At 49.6% G+C, this 17407-nt stretch overlaps 1 protein-coding gene across 3 annotated transcripts; it reads left to right on the top strand.

Annotated features, from left to right (window-relative positions):
* Positions 1-1857: 1857 nt before the first annotated feature.
* Positions 1858-16342, top strand: ZZZ3 (zinc finger ZZ-type containing 3). 3 transcript variants are annotated; one of them, XM_053470067.1, is made up of 12 exons: positions 1858-1922; positions 7603-9080; positions 11564-11702; positions 11787-11934; positions 12010-12125; positions 12872-12943; positions 13495-13596; positions 13713-13808; positions 13999-14154; positions 14609-14743; positions 15255-15355; positions 15864-16342. In XM_053470067.1, exons 2-12 carry the CDS (start codon positions 7654-7656, stop codon positions 16006-16008), a joined length of 2637 nt encoding a protein of 878 aa, XP_053326042.1. In that variant the 5' UTR covers positions 1858-1922; positions 7603-7653; the 3' UTR covers positions 16009-16342. The 3 variants fall into 3 exon arrangements, with proteins under 3 accessions (XP_053326042.1, XP_053326043.1, XP_053326041.1); XM_053470068.1 differs by having other exon boundaries at positions 1883-1938; XM_053470066.1 differs by lacking the exon at positions 1858-1922 and adding an exon at positions 6239-6398.
* Positions 16343-17407: the final 1065 nt, after the last annotated feature.

Raw genomic sequence — 17407 nt, 5'->3', positions numbered from 1 at the left:
ATGAGCGTCCCGTCCGCGTAATATTTTTGTAGAGATAATAAATGTGGCCGGTATCGGGGGAACCGTCTCCGGTAACGGTTGGGTTTTTTCGTGCAGTCTTGCACTCCTGTGGATGACCCGCGGAGCACAGCGACCAATCCCTGGTGTTTATTGTATGAAATGTTTAAAAACCACGAAGAAAACTGAAAAGGTTCCACTAAATCTTTTAACCCTTTTATAGTCGGTACTGTAATGCTGCACAGACCTTCTAAGCGCATGGCCTGCCCGAAGCGCCTCTTCAGAGGGACGTTTGGTGCGATTATGCGGCATTCTTTCTTTCCAAGCACATTCTTGAAATACTGATGGGAAGCGCCTCCTTCGCCAGCCCTTCCGCCCCGTTTTATATCCGCACGTCCGGGAGACGCAATGTGTTTTTATTATTATTCGATATCTCTTCTGCCCCCGGATCCCCGACACGTTGGAATAACCCGGGTTCTGACCCGTAACCCGTAAGCACAAGGAGATAGAGAATGTTCTGTCTTGGTTCTAAAAACCCGTTTTTCTGTTAATTACGTGGCAGTTACTCGTTAGCGCCTTTCTCCGCCTGCGCTGCTCTGCGTATAAGCCATGCGACGCTGCGTATCCGCGGTAACCGCTGCTTTCTGCTTCTGTAAATTGCATGAATCATTTTTGCCGATCGACAATAAATACGAATTTTGATAATTACAGAAACTTCTGACGGATTTCATCTCCAGCAGGGCTGAGCGGCTTCGGGGCGACAATAAAAAAAAATCCAGCCCCGTTAAACACTCACCGCAAAACAAACCTTGATTGGGATTCTAAAAAAAATTATCTATTTATTGTATCAAAACACGGGATTCCCGGTACGGGTGCCGTTTCCGCTACTCCAGAGTCTGCATCCATTTATCGGTCTGTTCTAAATTTTTATGGAAATCCTGGTCGTTCTGGCTCATTTGCCGCCGGTCATGTGACCAACTTAACCTGAGAATCCAGAAAATTAACAGAGCGGGGAAAGAAGTATTCCCTCGAATGCAATCGGCACCCTTTTGGGAGTGAAAAGGTTAAATTGGGTCCCTGGGGTGGGCTGGACGCGACTGTTTAGCATCTGGGTTTTTTTTTTTGCCTGGCAGAGGATGATGGGAGTTAGAGTCCACCGTAGGCAGGAAAGCCGCACCTGTCCGCTGCTCCGTCTGGTGTCTTTCTGGGGCAGATTGTGGCAAAAACCTGTCACTAGTGACCGGCGGCCGGCAGCATGTTGTGAAAATGTGTTTTAATCTTAAATAAAGTGGAAACGGAAAACAGAATTTTTGGATTATTTAAAACCTCAAATGTTTTAAATCGAACGCCTGATTAACCCTTGAGTTGCTTCTACAGCTTGAAAATTAACCTGTCACCTGTCGCAGAGAGTTTGTGATCTCATATCAGGGATATTTACATAACTAAATCGCTTATCGGTAAAATGCGCATCTTGAGAAAATATCAAACTTGGTATTTCAGCGGCTGCCTGCGGTGCCAGCGCTGGGATTTTTATACCCGGTGTTCAGAGGAAAAGAGAATCAACGAGAATTGCACACAATTATTGCAGGAGTGGTGCATGCAAGGAGCTGGCTCTCCACAGAGGGGCTGAGAAGAACTAGAGCAACCTGGTGTGGCCCCGGGAACAATATGTTGCTCTAGCCCAACTCCTACGATCCTCGGCCAAGCTCAGGCATACGGCGCACCCTCCCAAGGTCTGCTGCCCAATAGCAGATCCCGAGTTTGCTGCAGGTTCCTCTCTGCGCAGTTCCCACAGGCGCCTCTAGGTGTCGCTGCGTCGTTTTCTATACCGGAAGTGGCTGTGGCGCGTGGGGCAGAGCGGGAGGAGGGAACTTCCGGCGGGAGCGTGAGAGCGGAGTCCGGAGAGCAAAGCCAGGGGCTGAGAGGTGAGCACCGAGGCAGGTAACCCGGGATGGGTGTATTAGTACTGACACCCCGGTAAGGCCACTGCGGTGGGCTATACCGACCCCGGGTGTGAGGGAGGGGAAGCTGCACAGCATCAATACTGTCCCAGTGTGTGTGTGACTGCACAGCATCAATACTGTCCCAGTGTGTGTGTGACTGCACAGCATCTAAACCTTCCTGTGTGTGTGTGACTGCACAGCATCAATACTGTCCCAGTGTGTGTGACTGCACAGCATCTATACTGACCCCCAGTGTGTGACTGCACAGCATCAATACTGACCCAGTGTGTGTGTGACTGCACAGCACCAATACTGACCCAGTGTGTGACTGCACAGCATCAATACTGTCCCAGTGTGTGTGTGACTGCACAGCATCAATACTGTCCCAGTGTGTGTGACTGCACAGCATCTATACTGTCCCAGTGTGTGTGACTGCACAGCATCTATACTGACCCAGTGTGTGGGTGACTGCACAGCATCAATACTGACCCCCAGTGTGTGTGTGACTGCACAGCATCAATACTGACCCAGTGTGTGACTGCACAGCATCAATACTGACCCCCAGTGTGTGGGTGACTGCACAGCATCTATACTGACCCCCAGTGTGTGGGTGACTGCACAGCATCTATACTGACCCCCAGTGTGTGTGTGTGACTGCACAGCATCAATACTGACCCCCAGTGTGTGTGTGACTGCACAGCGTCAATACTGACCCCCAGTGTGTGTGTGACTGCACAGCATCAATACTGAGTGTGTGTGTGACTGCACAGCGTCAATACTGACCCCCAGTGTGTGTGTGACTGCACAGCATCAATACTGACCCCCAGTGTGTGTGTGTGACTGCACAGCGTCAATACTGACCCCCAGTGTGTGTGACTGCACAGCATCAATACTGACCCCCAGTGTGTGTGACTGCACAGCATCAATACTGACCCCCAGTGTGTGTGACTGCACAGCATCAATACTGACCCCCAGTGTGTGTGACTGCACAGCATCAATACTGACCCCCAGTGTGTGTGTGACTGCACAGCATCAATACTGAGTGTGTGTGTGACTGCACAGCGTCAGTACTGACCCCCTGGGGATGGGGGGGGTGAGTGCACAGCATCAATACTGGCCCCCTGGGTTAGCCCCTGACATCCCCACTATAGAAGAATTGCCCATTAAAATACTCTGTGAGTAACCCTTTAACTTGCATTCTTCTGAAACGAAAAAACTGTTATCTGACCACAAGATGCAGCCCTGCTGCTGCTGCAGTTCCCCTTCTCCTCCGTGGTCTGACTGTTCCTGCTTAAAGCACATAAATACGTTTAATTACATTAAAGTGCATACGATGCCGGAAGTGTCCCTTTAAAATACTCCTGTGTGCCGAGGGCTGTAATGGTTGCTTCCTGAACCCCTTGCAGTACCGCCTTCTGCCCCGTTACACTAATTCTGTGTGTTTCTGCATCACTGTCATTACATCACACCTGTGTATAGTACGGCTGCTTATTGTTACTTTTGTGTAGTAAGTTTATTTAAAGGGACCCTGCAGCCATCACGATCCCCGTCATACGTTTCTGCGCGGACCCCGTTTCACAAAAAAAGCAAGGATTCGGATTTCACTAAAACTAGTGAGCAGCTGAAAATTACTCAATTTAGAGTTACTGGAAATCTGTGTCAAGCTTTATAAATATACATTTTCTGCTTTATATCTATTATAATATCTAATAATATCCCTGTGTGCTTATATAACCCCCCAGCGCTGTATACAGTAATATAACACCCCGGCGCTGTATACAGTAATATAACCCCCAGCACTGTATACAGTAATATAACCCCCCAGCGCTGTATACAGTAATATAACACCCCGGCGCTGTATACAGTAATATAACCCCCGGTGCTGTATACAGTAATATAACCCCCCAGTGCTGTATACAGTAATATAACCCCCAGCGCTGTATACAGTAATATAACCCCCAGCGCTGTATACAGTAATATAACCCCCAGCGCTGTATACAGTAATATAACACCCCGGCGCTGTATACAGTAATATAACCCCCAGCACTGTATACAGTAATATAACCCCCCAGCGCTGTATACAGTAATATAACACCCCGGCGCTGTATACAGTAATATAACCCCCGGTGCTGTATACAGTAATATAACCCCCCAGTGCTGTATACAGTAATATAACCCCCAGCGCTGTATACAGTAATATAACCCCCAGCGCTGTATACAGTAATATAACCCCCAGCGCTGTATACAGTAATATAACCCCCAGCGCTGTATACAGTAATATAACCCCCCAGCGCTGTATACAGTAATATAACCCCAGCGCTGTATACAGTAATATAACCCCCGGTGCTGTATACAGTAATATAACCCCCCAGCGCTGTATACAGTAATATAACCCCCAGCGCTGTATACAGTAATATAACCCCCAGCGCTGTATACAGTAATATATCCCCCGGTGCTGTATACAGTAATATAACCCCCTGGCGCTGTATACAGTAATATAACCCCCCAGCGCTTTATACAGTAATATAACCCCCCGGCGCTGTATACAGTAATATAACCCCCCGGCGCTGTATACAGTAATATAACCCCACGGCGCTGTATACAGTAATATAACCCCCCGGCGCTGTATACAGTAATAAAACCCCCAGCGCTGTATACAGTAATATAACCCCCCTGGCACTGTATACAGTAATATAACCCCCCGGCGCTGTATACAGTAATAAAACCCCCCCAGCGCTGTATACAGTAATATAACCACCAGCGCTGTATACAGTAATATAACCCCCCCAGCGCTGTATACAGTAATATAGCTCCCAGCACTGTATACAGTAATATAACCCCCCAGGCTGTGTACAGTAATATAACCCCCCCAGCGCTGTATACAGTAATATAACCCCCAGCACTGTATACAGTAATATAACCCCCCAGGCAGTATACAGTAATATAACCCCCAGCGCTGTATACAGTAATATAACCCCCAGCGCTGTATACAGTAATATAACCCCCAGCGCTGTATACAGTAATATAACCCCCAGCGCTGTATACAGTAATATAACCCCCAGTGCTGTATACAGTAATATAACCCCCAGCGCTGTATACAGTAATATAACCCCCAGCGCTGTATACAGTAATATAACCCCCCAGCACTGTATACAGTAATATAACCCCCCAGCGCTGTATACAGTAATATAACCCCCAGCGCTGTATACAGTAATATAACCCCCAGCGCTGTATACAGTAATATAACCCCCAGCGCTGTATACAGTAATATAACCCCCCGGCGCTGTATACAGTAATATAACCTCCAGCGCAGTATACAGTAATATAACCCCCAGCGCTGTATACAGTAATATAACCCCCAGCACTGTATACAGTAATATAACCCCCAGCGCTGTATACAGTAATATAACCTCCAGCGCAGTATACAGTAATATAACCCCCAGCGCTGTATACAGTAATATAACCCCCAGTGCTGTATACAGTAATATAACCCCCGAGCACTGTATACAGTAATATAACCCCCCAGTGCTGTATACAGTAATATAACCCCCAGCGCTGTATACAGTAATATAACCCCCAGCCCTGTATACAGTAATATAACCCCCAGCGCTGTATACAGTAATATAACCCCCAGCGCAGTATACAGTAATATAACCCCCCAGCGCAGTATACAGTAATATAACCCCCCAGCGCAGTATACAGTAATATAACCCCCAGCGCTGTATACAGTAATATAACCCCCAGCGCAGTATACAGTAATATAACCCCCAGCGCTGTATACAGTAATATAACCCCCAGCGCTGTATACAGTAATATAACCCCCCAGCGCTGTATACAGTAATATAACCCCCCAGCGCTGTATACAGTAATATAACCCCCAGCGCTGTATACAGTAATATAACCCCCCCAGCGCTGTATACAGTAATATAACCCCCCAGCGCAGTATACAGTAATGGGAATAATAAGGTTGGGAGATCTGATTTGAGTTATAGCGTGTGTGTGTAATCTGTATGTGTGTGTGTGTCATGTTAAAGTCAGGTTACTGAGAGCAGCCAATCACATGTGGGCGTTACACTCAGCAGCCAATCAATGCTGAGATTGTGGGGACATTCACCTCTATCGCAGAGAACCCGAGCAGGCTGGGGAGGAGTTACCGGGCGCAGGGGGCGGGGCGATCGCTCGTGGTGTGTCCGGGGTATTGTGAATAATGCGGTGTCGGTGCGGCCGCTCGCGTGGCTGCGAGTGTCGGTGTTTAGCTGTTCTATGCTGCTGTTGTGTATCTGCGTTGCCGGTGCGCTATTCTGTTTAGTTGCTGTTAACCGGTTCGTGGTTGTTGTGTTGCCCATGTGCAGGGCGTGCTGCGTCGCTCCGCCCCTGTAGGGGGAGTGGAGATGTTCCGACGCCATGTTGCCCCCTAGTCTCGCGAGGCTGTACCGCCGGAGAGAGGGGGATGAGAAGGTGAGGGCCGGGCCGTGTCGGGGGAGGAACGGAGCGAGAGGGGTACACGAGGCGGAGTCTACGGCCCTCTCGGAGGCGGGGCCCGTACTGTGTAGGTGGTGCTAGTAGGTCATGTATGTAGAGGGTGTGGCTTGTGGGGTCATTTAGTGATTGGCCGACTAGTAAGGGGTGGGGGCTTTGAACTGGGGGTTGATAGGAGGCAGGCACCAGGTGTGTTGAGGGGCAGCGCACCCTCACTTCTGAGTACACTGACAGGGCACGCTGAGTGTACGGCGCTGAGCTGGTCAGGACAGGTTTGTTGTGCGTTGTGGTTTGTGCAGGTGTTCAGGAACACGGGTGGGCACATGTGACGTGTCTCCGGGCCCCGTGTGTGGCTTGTCTGGCTGCATGCTATATATCGTGTTGGTTGCACTGGCCTGTGGAATGGGTCTTATTGCCATAGCAACTGCTGAACTGTTCCTTCTGATTGGGCTATAGTATTGGTTGCTATGGTGATCAGACCACTTTTCAGAATTTGCACCAGAATCACTTTTTATACAGGCGTGTGTCACGGCGGGGCTGGCGTGTGGAAGGGCTTCTTATTCCACCTCCTGCTTTAATAGCCCAGAATGCGGTTTGAAATGTCATTTGTAATTTAATAGCCCCGTGCGTTCCTACTCCTATTGGTTAAACATATTGCGATGGCGCATTTACTGTGAGCCGAGCAATTCCTTAAAGGGACCCTCCGTGCGTCGTATGCACCTTAATGCGCGTGGCAGCTGCATTATGGGGGGGATTTTTACCCATAATGGGGGCAGACCAGAGGGGTGTCCGGGGTAAGTAACTCTGTTGCCCTCTAGCGCTGGAGCTGGAAAGCCCAGGTTAATGTGAACACAGTGCCGTCCCCGCTCTGGGCTCGTGGCTTATTTTAGGCGTCACAGAGCGCTCCCTGGGCTCAGGATCCCCCCTCTCACTCCTGCCCCAGTCTGATGAGTAAATAAATGCACTGCAGCCCTTGCCGTGTCATCTGGGTAAGGAGCTTTTCATTCGTTTGGCCCCAGACTGTTACTCGCACTTTGTATTTGGAACTAGTCCTCTCCCTTCTGTTCTACCCTCCGTGTAGGGCTCTTGGGGGCAGTTGGGCACGTGGCCTAATTATGTAGGGACTGCGGGGTGACTCACGGTGTCGGACCAAGCGCTCACTCACTTGTGTTTTGTTTTGCAGATGTCCCAATGAGTGGATCATGTCGAACTCAAGCTTGGGTTGATCCATAGCATGGCTGCTTCTCGATCAACTCGCGTCACAAGATCTACAGTGGGCTTAAACGGCTTGGATGAAAACTTCTGCGGCCGAACGCTGAGGAATCGCAGCATCGCTCACCCCGAGGAGGTCGTTCCCCAGTCGCTGCTGAGATCCAGGTCCCCCAAAAAGAGGCCGGAACCGGCGCCGATCCAGAAGGGCAGCGGTACAAAAAGCGGGGAGCCAAAGCAGCCGGCGTCTCGCGAGTCTTGGGTGAGTCCGAGGAAGAGAGGGCTGTCCGTGTCGGAGAAAGAGAGCGCTGAGAGAGACAGTGTGGAAAACAGCGACAAAAAGTCGCCAGGACTGTTGTCTCCCGTTCTAAAGAAAATCAAACGGTATCTGCGCTCGGAGGAACCCAACGGTCCAGAAGAAGAATCGCCGAGTTCCCTTCCCAAGGATCCTTCCAACCGTAGGAGCTCAGCTTCTGACAATGAAACGGATCCCCCCCAAGCTAAACCGTCGGAGCGGGGTCTTCTACTGGATGACGGTAACCAAAGGGAGGTCAAAAACGAGCCGGAGGAGCAGATTAAAAAATCAGTGACGGCCAACGAAGTCTTTAATCATCAAACCGTTAACGGCGTCGGCGACGAAGGGACCGCAGCTTTAAAGTGTAACGACTGCGAGGCAGACAGGAGTAACGATGTATCGGACCCCCCAAAGGAACTTATTGTGTCCGAAAACGGGAGTTCGTTGAGTTCCTTTTCGGAAGAGACTAAAAACGAGAAGGAAACTCTTTTAGACCACAGTGTGCCTTGCACAAACTCAGAGGACAAAGCAGACATACAGGACCATTGTGTACCCGGCGGCCGCGTTCCCCCGGCAGACGAGCCGGCGGGTGCGCCGTCAACCATAAGAGATTCTGAGGAGGAGGTGGACGTTGTAGGGGACAGCACCGCTAAGGAGCGCGTCTCTGAAAGTTCTAACAGCCTCTTCGGTGCTGATCAGGAGCGCTGCGTCTCGGGGGATCCTGACTCCGAACTTTCCCTGTCGGAGATCGAGTCTCCGGGCTCTCACGCGGCCGCCTTTTCAGACACTCAAGAACACAGATATACGCTTAGAACCTCTCCGAGGCGGCCCCTCTCTGCGAAGGACAGCCCGTCCAAAGCGGACCCGCCGTTTGGGGAGAACGGGCAGATCGAGGAGGGGAAAACCTGTTCCGGTGCCGTTAACGGCTCCTTAGTAAACAGCAAAGACATTGCGCTCGGTGACAACAAGCAGACCTCTAACTCTGAGAAATGTCCCCAAGGAGAGCCGACGAGGCGGCCCTGCGAGCCGGAGCCGGCGGCGGAGCCCAAACCGCCAACCAAGGCGAGCGTCGCTGTGCGCCCGGCCGACGACGACGAGGAAGAGCCCGACGTCTATTACTTCGAGTCGGATCATCTTGCTCTTAAACACAACAAAGAGTACGTGTAACTATGGTAACCGTGATTTCTGCTGTTTTGTTCATCAGCGCGTTCTGTGCACATATCGTATTTTTCTCAGCTGTGGCATTTTATGGTTCCCGTTATTTTCCGTCCGCTGCGGCGGAGAAAATCAGGGCCGGAATGGGGCGAACCTGCATTATTCGTGTTCAGGAGAGTCTGTTATCCAGTTCCCTTCCTCTGACACCTGCCTGTCCGCGCCACGGCCCCCTGAACCTGCAAAGTGTAGTCGGCGTGCAGCGCATTGCTTCACGGTAAAGGAAGTTTTAAATAAAGCTGCTCCCAACGAGCCCCCAAAACAATGGAAATTCTTTTATGGAGAAGCTTCCCACCCCCATCTCATGAGACCCCCGCCTGCCGTGATAAAACAGTTGGGGGGGATACGAAAAGGGCAAATGCAAGAGGGGCAGCAGGTAAATTTAAAGGGACCCTCAGCTGTCATTCATTAAAGAGCATAGGATGGCTGGAGAGTCCCTTTCATAGTTTTTCTCTGCACTCAGGTATAGAATTCTGCCATTTCTCCCAGAAACGCGTTGTTGAGGAGGAGGCGGCGGCGCACGCTATTAGTTGTTGTTGAGGAGGAGGCACGCGGTTGTTGAGGAGGAGGAGGCAGCGGCGGCGTGCGGTTGTTGGTTGTTGAGGAGGAGGCGCGCGGTTGTTGGTTGTTGTTGAGGAGGAGGCGCGCGGTTGTTGTTGGTTGTTGTTGAGGAGGAGGCGCGCTGTTGTTGGTTGTTGTTGAGGAGGCGGCGGCGGCGCACGCAGTTAGTTGTTGAGGAGGCGCGCGGTTGTTGAGGGGGAGGAGGCGGCGCGCGGTTGTTGTTGTTGAGGAGGAGGCGCGCTGTTGTTGGTTGTTGAGGAGGAGGAGGAGACGCTTGGTTGTTGAGGAGGAGGAGGAGGCGCGCGGTTGTTGTTGAGGAGGAGGCGCGCTGTTGTTGGTTGTTGAGGAGGAGGAGGCGCGCGGTTGTTGAGGAGGAGGAGGCGCGCGGTTGTTGAGGAGGAGGAGGCGCGCTGTTGGTTCTTGCTGTGGGGCATTTAGCTTGGGGGGGGTGAGGGTCATTTCCCGCGGCTGGACACGTCTGGGTTTTAAGTCGAGAATCATCTGAAATGTTGTTTTTTTAAAATTAATTAACCCATTGTGTGTCTTCCTGTTTTAATCCTCATGAACATTACTTTTAAACCCAACTTTATATGGGAGGTTTCGTTACGTTAGGGAGAGGCAGCTCCTTTCGCGCACGTTCGGTGCGGATCCATACGATTTAGACAAAATATATATTTTTAATACGTTATTAATGTTTCATTTTTGAAATCTCAGCATCTCTTTAGATCTCTTGCAGCGGCTTCTTTGTCAGTCGGCCCCATCGAGCCCCTCGCTGCACATTGAATTACTAGAGGGTCAGATTAGGTGGAATATATATGTATGGCTAGCCACCAAGAAACAGACTTCAGAGGCTTCTGTGGTTTACACAGTAAAGTCGCTCTTAACACAGATATTTTGATTTATGTTGGTAATTTTGTGGTTTAAGCAGAAGGATTTTTTTTGTTTAAATAAGATAATTTCAGCCCAGTTCTGTATCCCGTATTATATCAATAATTTAATTAATAAAAACCGCATGACCTATTTGTAAGGAAAAACACGAGCAGAAATGCTTACTAAGTCCACCAGGCGGCAGCATTCCCTTCCCCGGCTCCTCTGTGCCTAGTGCCCCGCGCTGAACTTCTACGGCAAACGGTGCGTGTGGCCCCGGGGTCCCGGCTCCTAATCATTCAGTTCTGAGATGTGGTTTGCTGCTTTCACTGAGGTCAGAGGAGACCTGAAAACACCAAGGACATGATGGTGGATGGAAAGAAACATAGGCTGTTTATTAAACTAATTTAACTATACATTATACAGGGGGCCGGTCACTGATTTATCTATACATTATACAGGGGGCCGGTCACTGATTTATCTATACATTATACAGGGGGCCGGTCACTGATTTATCTATACATTATACAGGGGCCGGTCACTGATTTATCTATACATTATACAGGGGGCCGGTCACTGATTTATCCATACATTATGCAGGGGCCGGCTCACTGATTTAACTATACATTATACAGGGGGCCGGTCACTGATTTAACTATACATTATACAGGGGGCCGGTCACTGATTTAACTATACATTATACAGGGGGCCGGTCACTGATTTAACTATACATCATACAGGGGGCCGGTCACTGATTTATCTATACATTATACAGGGCCGGTCACTGATTTATCTATACATTATACAGGGGGCCGGTCACTGATTTATCTATACATTATACAGGGGGCCGGTCACTGATTTATCTATACATTATACAGGGGGCCGGCTCGCTGATTTATCTATACATTATACAGGGGGCCGGTCACTGATTTAGTGTTAGATTTCGCTCTCTTGTTGCTCCCGTCCTTTATTAACCCCTTGATGTCTTTCTGCGTTTAAGTTACCAGAGGCTGCTGCAGACTATCTCGGTGCTGGAGGCTCAGCGCACGCAGGCTCTTCAGGACCTGGAGCGGTTGGCGCGTCACCAGAGGGAAGCCCTGGCCGACCCGGTGGGGTTTGTGGAGATGCTTCAGAAAAAGGTATTTTATTTCACGCCTTAAACGAGCGGCTGTTTATTATTATTGCAAATTCTTTTACAAACATTATTTTTCTCTTTCCGTCAGATCAATCTGGGGATCCCGTGCCCGCAGAGAATCGTCCAGCTGCCGGACATCGCGTGGGATCAATATACCACCAGTCTCGGGAACTTTGAAAAAGAGCTGAGGAACCGGAAGCGCCCCTCGCGAAGGATAAAGTTAATTTTTGATAAAGGTGAGGAGATGCTCTGCGGCGGTTTATTTGCGCCTCCTGCGGGGCTTCCGTGTGACATTTATCTGCCCTTTGCAGTCGGGATACCTACGAGTCCCCAGATAGCCACAGAGGGTAAGGATCGGGAGTCCTCGTCCTACTCCATGCTGCCCCAGAGTGATGGCCAGGAGTGCTCCACGAGTCACGGCTCGCAGGTAACAGGAGATGCTTTCTTTTTCCTTAATTCCTTAAAATGTTATCTACCGTATTTGCTCGATTATAAGAAAAAGGTTTTTTTTGGTTTGTCTTTTTAGAGCAAATGCCCCTCGTCTTATATTCAAGGCCGTCTTCTAATCAGAACTCGAATAGAGGTCTGACTATAAGACTAAGATCCAGATCCCCCGCAGCGCTGCAGGGGACCCGGATCCTCCTGCCTGGCAGCCGGTAAATGTGGTCCGCTGCTGCCCGGCACTTCCTGCTACGACATGATCTTCCAGGACTCCATCATAGAAGCTCCAGCGGAAGTGCCGGCCAGCAGCAGAGGTTGTCTACGTGTATCGGTGCAGGCATCCACCGGCTACCACCACTAGACACCAGGGAGTCTGAAGCACGGGGGGCAAGTCAGGGGGGGGCAGTGTGGCATATATAAGGCATATCTGGGGGCAGAGTGGCAGATAGGGGGTTATAAGGCATTAATTTTACTTGTATTTATAAGCAAAACCTTTTTTCCTGTAGGGTCGTCTTATATTCAGGCTTTTTCTCTTTTTTTCCTAAATTAATATTCAACATTTGGGGGGTCTTATAATCGAGCAAATACGGTATTTACTTGTATCGTGTGTTTTCGTGCTGCTGTCACAGGGCCGGTAGCGTATGTGGAATGTATGGGCAGGTAACCCGTGTATTGTGGGGGCCGGTTGGACGGCATGGGCCACTCATTCTATTTTTGCTTCTTTGTTCACAGCAGGTAAGAGGAAGGCAGCCGACGGAGCACAAACCCGGAACGTTTAACCAGTTATGGACTGTAGAGGAACAGGTAATCACTGGTGGGGGGGCATATTTTCTAATTTCCTGCGTTTGGGGCAATTTCTTTAGACTGGATTTATACAGAAAGAGGATTTCCCGGAATGTTCTTTGAATTCCGTCCCGTGAAGCTGGGGGGATTATTGTGAAATCTGTTTATTTTATGTACCAAAAATGACTGCAGCAAATCTCACTGTAAGCATTAATTTAACCCTAAACTCTCCTCCATGTTGGTGTTAACTGTTTATACACCAGAGGATTGCACGGCACACTGTTGTCTGGAGGTGTAATAAACTGGTGTGTCCGCGGCGCGCTCCCCGGGGCCGAAATCACAAAAACCCTCTATTAATGTAAAAGTGAGATCTGTTACGAAACAAATGTATCGGGTTTGTTACTGAAATATCGCTGAATATTCTTCTGTTGGAATAATGTGAATATTAATAATATGGCTGCGGTTTGGGGGGCTTTGTCGGTTCACACAGTGTTTCGAGGCTCACGATTTGACCGTTTTTCACACATTATGACCCAAATGACTGGTTTATTTCTCATGTTTATCTCTTATAGAAAAAACTGGAGCAGCTTCTCCTGAAGTTCCCTCCGGAGGAAGTGGAGTCCAGGCGCTGGCAGAAGATCGCCGATGAGCTGGGCAATCGGACGGCGAAGCAGGTGACGGAGCGCGCTGGGGCTGCTGGGCCGTGATCTGGGGGGGGGCGCCGGTCCTCGGCTTCTGTAGCCCGTGCTTTGTTTTTTTTCTGGACTGAAACCGTGTGTTTCGTTAACAGGTCGCAAGTCGGGTGCAGAAATACTTCATTAAACTGACGAAAGCTGGAATCCCGGTACCGGGGCGAACGCCAAATTTGTATATGTACTCCAAAAAGGTGGGTCCTGGATCTGGGGCCGTATCCCGCTTGATGACCCCCATGACATCACTTTTTATTTTATAGAGCATCACCCACTTCCGTAGCTCCGCGGGGTTATAACATCCACATTATATATAACATTATATATAACCTTATATATAAAAAGCCTTACTAACATCACTTTGTTGTTTTTTTACCCCATAAAAAGTCTTCAAGCAAGCGACAGCATGCGCTAAACAGGCATCTCTTCAGACCCTCTACCTTCATGACGTCTCACGAGCCTCCCGTTTACATGGACGAGGACGACGACCACTCCGGTTTCAATAACAGGGACCTCGATGGAGCCGGGGAAGACGACATATCGGTAACTTTGTACATTTCCAAACTCCTGGTTCAGAATAGCAGACGTCAGGAACCCTGCGCTGTGCAGGCGGTTAGGGCAGAACGCACACTATAGTGCCTTCGTGCCCGGCGATGGTGTGTTGCCCCTGCGCAGTTGCCCCACAGTGGTGAATCCTTCCCGTGAGTTCAGGCTGGGTTGGGGGGGTAACCACACGACGCCCCGAGCATGGTGGAGTCCGAGTGCTAAAATCTAACGGGGGACATCTTCCTCCAGCCGTAAATATTAAGCTGAAGCAGAGAGCCGCGCGGGTATTAAACACGTTTCTATTTAAACTGGATCCGTGCGAGCGTTTAGTCTGCGAGCGTTTGGGCTTTACTGACTTAATGCTGTGTAAGGTGCCGTTAGGGGGCTTTTGTGGCTGTAGGAAGGGCTGAGAGTCTGAAGTTAAACGGCGGCGACTTGTTTCCCACCGCAGGATGAAGACGATATTCCTGAGGCCTTTCGCCATCTGGATGAATATAAACAGTTACTGGAGCTGAAGAAGATGAAGAAGCAGAGAGTGCATCAGATGCAGGCCGAGAGCGGCTTCGTCCAGCACCTCGGCTTCAAAGTACGTCTCTTGCTGCAGTGAGGGGGGTGCAGCGAGTACGAGTGAGGGGGTAATGCGCACTTACCCGAGTGTGCCTCCGGGCGATAAGTGATCAATGCACTCTGTCTCTATAGTATCCTGTGGCATGGAGGGCGCTAACTGCCCCTGTGCCCGTTGGCACCCTCCTGCTTTTTTTAAAAAATCCTCCGCTGGTACACAGGCTGTACGTGTTAATGCCCCAGAGAGGGGGCGCGTGGTGAGGAGACCCCCGGTGAGGATTATAGGCTGAACTTCCTGTGCGGGACACAAGATGGCGCTGTTTGCCAAGTTAAAGCAAATTTAAAGAGAACTGGCAGCGCTGGCTGCAATGCCACTGATGCCGGAGTCTGGGGGCGATTAACTGGAACGGTATTAATCGAGGCCATCACTTTCCGAGTTTCTCTTTGCCGGATGTGGGTTTTTTTGTGTTTTTTTCGTGTTTATGTATTATCTGTATCCGGTGTTTGTGACTCAGAGATGTTTTTCCCCGCAGTGTGATAATTGTGAAACGGAGCCCATTCAGGGCGTGAGGTGGCACTGCCAAGACTGCCCGCAGCACATGTCTGTGGATTTCTGCGATTCGTGCTCCGACTGGTGAGTGCAAATCGGCTAAAAACCTGCAGGCGAGGGCACATGGGCCGGTCCCAGTGCGGGGTGTGTGAAGTCACTGCTGGGCATGTGGGGCGAGGGCACATGGGCCGGTGTACACGGCCTGCGGTTCTCCATATCGTAGATTCTGCAGATTTAGGGTTTGTTAGGGAGTCTGCTGCCCGTCCTGACCCTGCGGACCCTGTGCATCTCGGCCGTGCGGGGAATGAGATCTTCGGCGGGATCACACGGGGGGGGGGGGTCCGTTGTGTTTGGGGACGTTTCCTGGCAGACCGAACTTTTACCCCAAAGATACTAAGTTACAAAACCTTAACGACTTAGAAATTAAAGTGAAAAACAAAACATCTTTATGTGCTAAATGTTAACGATTCCGTCTGTGATATTGGGGTGGAACAAGCAGTAAGCCTGTTATTTATTAACTTGCCCTCAGCGTTGGTCTCGGCCCCCGTTGGCCAAATCCAGAGGTTGATCCAAATTATTTATTTTTGTGCAGTTTATATGAAACCGAGTTGCACAAAGAGGACCATCACCTGCAGCCCATCTACAAAGTGGAGACTTTTCTAGACAGAGACTACTGCATGCCGCGCGGCACCAGTTACAATTACCTGGATCCAAACTACTTCCCGGCAAACAGATGACGCGGCCGGGCGGCGGATCAGCTCGGTTATCTCCAGACACACGGCCGGTGAGGGGGGGCGTCCGATTTCAGCGCAGGAGGATACTGGACTTTCTTAGAAATACCGCTTCCCGGAAGGACTCATCACACTGCAGCCCGGAACAGTCCGGAACATTCCACGTGTGCTAGAAGGCGACCTTGCCGGGGGGGGGCTCTCTCCCTTCAACGCAAAAAACCCACCTCCAGAAACGCAAGAATCCACAGAGTTACCGTAACTCGCCCTCCGCAGGCTTCCGAAACCCACAGATCGGTCAAAATGTGAACTATTTATATTAAAACCAGTTTACTAGCTTGCGGTTTTGTTGTGAAATATTATTTTTTTTGCACAGAAACTGATATTTCAAGAAGGTTTTAACCATTCACAGTGTTTGCTTAGGGGAACTACTGTTGGGGGAGGGGGGATCCCCCTAAAACGTTACTTCCCCCGCGGACCCTCGGAGGTCTCTTGCTTCGGTATGAGCTGCTTTTAATCACTTATTGACACGATATTCCCCGCGACGAAGCCCCGCGGGGGGAGCTGCTCCCGGGGGCCGGCCGGCCGGCCGCGCCAGGATTTTCACTAACATCAACTTTTTTAAATGTAATGTTCGATCGATCATGTGACGTGTAAAGAATATGGTGAAAAGTGCCAGTTGTAGTTAACGGTGTGAAGTCTAACACTAGTTATTAATTCCTAATAAGCCCCCTTTTTGTTCAATCAGACGCACGACCTTCGACCTCTTCGTTGAAGCCGCAAATTCCACGCAAAAAAAATAACGCGTATCATTTACTTCTCTGCAAAAAAAACAAAATCCTTAAAAGATTGTATTTTTATTAATATTTAAGCGATTACATGTAGTCCAAGCCGCTCTTTTATACGGCTGGATCCATTAACCCTATGAGTGCCGAAGGAGTGTTCAGTGCTCTGCATCATGTCTCTTTGGCATCTGGGGTGGGGGGTGGGGGAACAACTATGTTTTGCGAGAGGTACCTGAAACACCCGGCAATGAATGAGTTACTTATTTTGTATGTTTCTTTTCTTTTTTAATTATATTTTCTTTATCTGTGTATACAGTATGTTCTTAAGTAATCGTTTGTCAGGAAGAAAAATGTGAGAAATAAATGAATGGGTTCCAACCATTTATACATCCGAGCTCACAGTCATTCTTGGCGTCTCGGGGTCTTTAATATCATAAAATGTCATATAACGCGCTCTCGAGTAACTCATCCGAGGCAGAACACAGCCGCCCGTCTCAGATATCTTTATATGGTTCAATTGGTTAACGTAATGGGGATTTAAGGAAGTTTTACTTTAGGGGGGATGTAGATAAGTGGAACAGCCTCCCAGCAGAGGTGGCAGAGGGTAATAGAGTGAGGATAAT

Source organism: Spea bombifrons, chromosome 6 (assembly GCF_027358695.1).
Source record: "Spea bombifrons isolate aSpeBom1 chromosome 6, aSpeBom1.2.pri, whole genome shotgun sequence".
Classification (NCBI taxonomy): Eukaryota; Metazoa; Chordata; class Amphibia; order Anura; family Pelobatidae; genus Spea; species Spea bombifrons.
This window is presented reverse-complemented; position numbering and strand designations above follow the sequence as displayed.

Coding starts and splice junctions, on each gene's coding strand:
- ZZZ3 (XM_053470067.1), top strand. CDS start 7,654: ATGGCTGCTTCTCGATCAACTCGCGTCACAAGATCTACAGTGGGCTTA. Junction 12,944..13,494: donor TATGGACTGTAGAGGAACAG/GTAATCACTGGT, acceptor TATCTCTTATAG/AAAAAACTGGAGCAGCTTCT. Junction 15,356..15,863: donor TGCGATTCGTGCTCCGACTG/GTGAGTGCAAAT, acceptor ATTTTTGTGCAG/TTTATATGAAACCGAGTTGC.